The sequence below is a fragment of the Osmerus eperlanus genome, chromosome 6 (genome assembly GCF_963692335.1).
Source record: "Osmerus eperlanus chromosome 6, fOsmEpe2.1, whole genome shotgun sequence".
In the NCBI taxonomy this organism is placed as follows: domain Eukaryota; kingdom Metazoa; phylum Chordata; class Actinopteri; order Osmeriformes; family Osmeridae; genus Osmerus; species Osmerus eperlanus.
The window spans coordinates 5,019,845-5,024,997 of record NC_085023.1 but is presented as its reverse complement, the minus strand read 5'-3'; the positions used below and the strand labels follow the sequence as shown (position 1 = coordinate 5,024,997).

Here is a 5,153-nt window from a genome sequence, read left to right as displayed (position 1 = left end):
GTTGTAACCTTGTCGATTTGTCTTGGAAAAAATAATTGTTTACACGTGCACATCAAACCACACTGTCAGCTGTCTGTTTTTGTGTTTGTGCAGTACCACCATCAACCACAAGGTGTAGCCATTGAGTTACAAATGATCATTTTTGCATGAAGAAACAAATTGATAGAAAGAGTTACTGTCCAACAATGACTTTCTATGTTTGACTGCATTCTCCATTCCTGTACTGGAAATTAATTTTGACATTCCAGACATAAATCTATCTCACTGCTCAGTATATTTACGTGATTGAGACCTGTATTTTTCACTTTCTGGCTGAAGTAGGCATTTCAGTCAACTGCTTAGGGAGTATACCAATGTATTTATATGTATGCCTATATATTCCATGTTTTGGCCGAGAGTCCTGGGCTAAATTCCTATTTGCCATGAAAGTACTGCAAGTGAGTGGTCAGAGAAAGAGAGAGGGAGAGAGGCTCTCCACAATACGCAGGAATGTTCTGGTGTGTTATTATTCTGTCCGTGCCGTTGCATGTTTGGTGTTGTGAGCATACGTTGCACACGGCTGTTCAACAGACCTGCAAGAGGGTCCTGTACTTCCTCAGGCCCTGTAAACACACACACACACAGTGCAGGCTAGTCAGAACACACACACACAGTGCAGGCTAGTCAGAACACACACACACGGTGCAGGCTAGTCTGAATACACACACACAGTGCAGGCTAGTCAGAACACACACATAGACGGTGCAGACTAGTCAGAACAGCAGCATTGTTTTGCATCTCAAGTTACAAAAGTGCAGGTTTTATATAGAAGTCAACTCCTACACAGACCCAGTCGTGGAAATCAACTCAGACATAATCAACCCAGTCTCGTCTGAGCTGCACACTGATCTATGCATCCATCCCTCAAGTACACACACACACACACACACATATCCTATAAGTACACAGCCAAGTGTGTTTGGAGTGGTTGTTGGTAGCGTTTCAGTCTGGGAACAACCTGCCTATGCTCAGCATTGTTGTCTAGCTGTTCTGCCTTTCATTAGTCCTACCAGTTGTCGGAAACACAAAAGGAAATGGAGTGTATATGACATTAATGGTGGGTAACAGGTGGGTACGACGTAGGAGACGACGAAAGGAGCACTGTGTTGCGTTGACTCGACACCACACACATGGAACCGGCGCTCGTCGTCAGGCGTCGTGTTGCAGAGTTCCCGACCAGTGTTGGGACAACTGTCCTCCTCTCCCTCCTCCACCTGCTCTGCAGCTTAATTGCAAATTAGTATTGTGTCCTCCCTTGTCTGAGCTCCACAGTCAGTCTTACGTATCTGTGTGCGCGCGTGTGAGAGAAAGAGTAGGCGGGAGAGAATTTGAAGTTTGAGTGTGTGTGTGTGTGTGCATTCCTTTCACGGCTCTGTGAGACAGAAGAGGGGGCATCTCCACCCCCCATTACCCCTAAACACCACTGTCTCCTCTCTAATTAGGACCCATGGAAGGAAGATCTACACTGCTCTGACACTTTTACTGGGCCAGATGGAGCAATGTGTGTGTGTGTGTGTGTGTGTGTGTGTGTGTGTGTGTGTGGACAGAGCCGAGCAGGAGAGTTCTCATTCTCACCCGAGGTCCGTTCGCACTGTCGTCTCTCTCTTGTTCTCTCTCTTTCTCTCTCTTTCTCTCTTCCCCTCTTTTCTTCTCCTTTGTCAGCCAGAGAATACTTTTCCCAGGTCCTTCAGAGGGTGCCAAGTGTTTACACAGGGTGACTCCTTTTTTGGACAGTCAGCTGTGGATAGTGGGTTTGGGTCTGTGTCTAGGTCTGGGTCTGGGTCTGTGTCTTGGTCTGGGTCTGGGTCTGGGTCTGTGTCTTGGTCTGGGTCTGGGTCTGGGTCTAGGTCCAGACCAGACCAGACCCAGACCAGAACAAGTCAGTGTATAAAGTTGACCCAGTACATTCTAGTACGGTTCTCTTCACACAGCAGCACTGATAGGCATTACCCAGGAATGTTTGTGTGTGTGTGACAGAGAGAATGTTGTGGCTCTAGAGTCTTTACTTTGCTGCTGTCTGTGTTTATTCAACTGAACTTCCTGCTGAGTCAGAGGACCCCCTCACACACAAACATGTATACGCACACACACACACACATCCAGTTGAAGGTCAAGCTCCGTTTTTACACACAAACACACACTATATATTGATGCTTATTATTTTATGCAGCTCTTTGCCTCTAAGGATTGATGTGTTGATTCCTGCCTGTCCCAAAAGATCAACCCCCCCCCCCCCCACACACACACACACACACACACACACACACACACACACACACACACACACACACACACACACACACACACACCCACACACACACCCACACACACACACACACACACACCCACACACACACACACACACACACCCACACACACACACACACACCCACACACACACACACACACACACACCCACACACACACACACACACCCACACACACACACAAACACACGCACACAAACACACCCACACACTTGGGACTGGTGTCTTGCTGGGTCGTTCTCCCCTCTCAGTGGGTAGTGCCTGGAGGCAAACCTGAGAGAGATTGATTTAGATTACGAATAAGAGAGAGAGAGAATTGTAGAGGTAGGGAATAGAGAAGAGAGAATGAAAGAGGGAGCTAGAGAATGAGAGTGAGTTCAGGCAGGGTTCTGGGTGTGTGTGTGTTGGGGTGGGGAGGGGGTGTGAGAGGCGGGGGAGGACAGGAGGGGGAGGGGTGGAGTTGGGGGTCTGCTATTTGTAGATCCTTGTGATGGATGACTGCTGTGTGTGTGCGCGTGTGTGTGTGTGTGTGTGAGAGAGCGAGAAAGAGAGAGAGGCTAGCCTTTTTGTCTTTCAGCTCCTTCCCTGTTTCCCCTCTCTTCCAGCGAACGGAGCAGAGCGGGACTGAGAGAGGAGAGAGACACGGAGGAGAGCAGAACACATCGCAGCAACTTCACAAAGAGAAGGGAGACCGAGAAGGAGAGTTCCCTTTGCAGGACTAAAACCCAAGAGAATCGTAGAAAAGAAGGAATCCTCTCATAGTTCCTCAACTGAAGAGGAAACCAAGGCAACAATAATAGACAAGAGGAAGGAAAAACAAGAAATTCTGATTTTATTTTGGAAATCTTTCTAGAATTGAGTTTCAGTTTCTTTACAAAAATTATACAAAAAACTAAAACACTTCCTCCTTTTCAGTCTGAAGCAGTTGTAGAGGACATACATTGTAGGATTTGCTGACTGAGTAAAGACACGAACAGACAAGGAGAGAGAAATCAGTGGAGGGATCCAGGCTAGAGGCTGCAGGCGAGCTAAGCATGCCCAGAAGAGGAGGCTGTTTTGGGGCAGCAGGCGTGGGGAGGCTGGCTGTACTGCTGGTTCTCAGTGCCCTGCTGGTGGGCTGTGCCCAGGGGTGCCCTGCCCTGTGCACCTGCAGTGGGACCACCGTGGACTGTCATGGACTGGGCATCAAGACCATGCCACGGAATATACCTCGCAAACACGGAGAGACTGTGAGTACCCACCTACACACACACCTCTACTATAACTGCCTGCTCTGTGTATTAGAAAGTGATTTTTTTTTAAACAGTTTTTAAGTGAGTGGGTTTGTGTAAATGTGTGCTTTGTGCTTATGTGTCTCTGTTTGTAAGTGTGTGTGTCTGCTTCTCTGTCTGTAAGTCTGTCTGTGTGTTTCTGGATTTCTGATCTGTTTGTCCTTCTCCTGCTCTAGCTGAGCGTATGTGTGGTGGCGCACATGACTTTACTGAGACTGAAGGAGAACAATAGCCCTGCCTGTAGAGCAGAGCAGTGTGTGTGTGTGTGTGTGTGTGTAGCGGTGACATTCCAGTCAGGTATAAATAGGCATGTGGGACTGGAAAGAGCTGGAGCAGATGTGTGCCTTTAACATGTGTCCATAATTTACATACCTGCCCGTGTGTGTGTGTGTGTGTGTACGTGTGTTTGTCAGCAAGTGTACACATGCTTGGGGCAGTTTTAGGGGAATCCTTTGCATGCCTGATCCCTGGTTTGGATGTGTTCACTCCTTTGATAAAGGTGATACCTTGACACTGCTGCCCATGCTGGTCTAAATTGGGATCTTGTTCGGATGGGGAAGCCAGTCTAGTTACTTAGTCTTTACTCTGACCGATATACAGTACAGCCCAAGGTGGGACATGGAGGTATTGTAATCTGATTGGCACATGTGTGTGTGTTTGTTTCTCTCTCTCTCTCTCTCTCTCTCTCTCTCTCTCTCTCTCTCTCTCTCTCTCTCTCTCTCTCTCTCTCTCTCTCTCTCTCTCTCTCTCTCTCTCTCTCTCTCACACTCCTCCTCTCCTCGTCCTCTCTTCTCTCTCTCTCTCTCTCTCTCTCTCTCTCTCTCTCTCTCTCTCTCTCTCTCTCTCTCTCTCTCTCTCCTCTCCTCTCCTCTCCTCTCTCTCTCTCTCTCTCTCCTCTCTCTCCTCTCTCTTTGTCAAATTTGTCAAAACTGCTCCTTAAGACATCTTGAAAGAAATGGAGGGATTGGAGGAAGGAGAACAGAGATAGAGAAAGAGAGAAGAGAAAGCAGAGAGACATAGAGAGACAGACATATAGAAAGATAGTGTGTGAGAGTACATGTGACAGAGAGAGAGAATGTGTGAGAGAGTGTGAGCAAGAGAGAAAAAGTGTGTGAGAGAGAATGGTTTGTGTGTGTGTGTGAGAGAGAACGAGTGTGTGTGAGAGAAAATGTGTAAGAAAGAGTGTGTGAGAGAAGAATAGAATGTACGCAAGAGTGTGTGTCTGTGAGAGAGTGTGTGAGAATGTGTGCATGTGTAAGATATAGTGTTTGTTTGAGAGAGTGTGTGTGAGAGAGACAGATAGAGATCAAGAGAGTGTGTGAAAGTGTGTGTCAGAGAGAGAGAGAGTGTGTGTGAGAGAGAAAGAGAGATGCCAGGTTGCAGAGTGGAGTTTCTCTGCGTTTCCGACGTTCTTCTGAAATATTCATCTGTAAATCAAAAGTGAGCAGGGCCACTGGGGGGAAATAGATTGTTCTGCTTCAGCTTTTAGAATACCCGCCTGAATAAAACATACTGTGGGAACCAGCTACCACTGGAGAAGAGAGGGAGGAGAAAGACACAGAGAGAGAAAGGGAGG

General features: G+C 47.4%; 1 protein-coding gene across 1 annotated transcript in view; it reads left to right on the top strand.

Annotated features, from left to right (window-relative positions):
- The first annotated feature begins 3,340 nt into the window (after positions 1–3,340).
- slit1a (slit homolog 1a (Drosophila)) overlaps positions 3,341–5,153 on the top strand; it is an 8,755-nt gene continuing 6,942 nt past the window's right edge. The window contains exons 1-2 of the mRNA XM_062464491.1: positions 3,341–3,535; positions 3,754–3,817. Of these exons, the coding sequence (XP_062320475.1) occupies positions 3,341–3,535; positions 3,754–3,817 (259 nt within the window). The remainder of the gene's footprint in view (positions 3,536–3,753; positions 3,818–5,153) is intronic.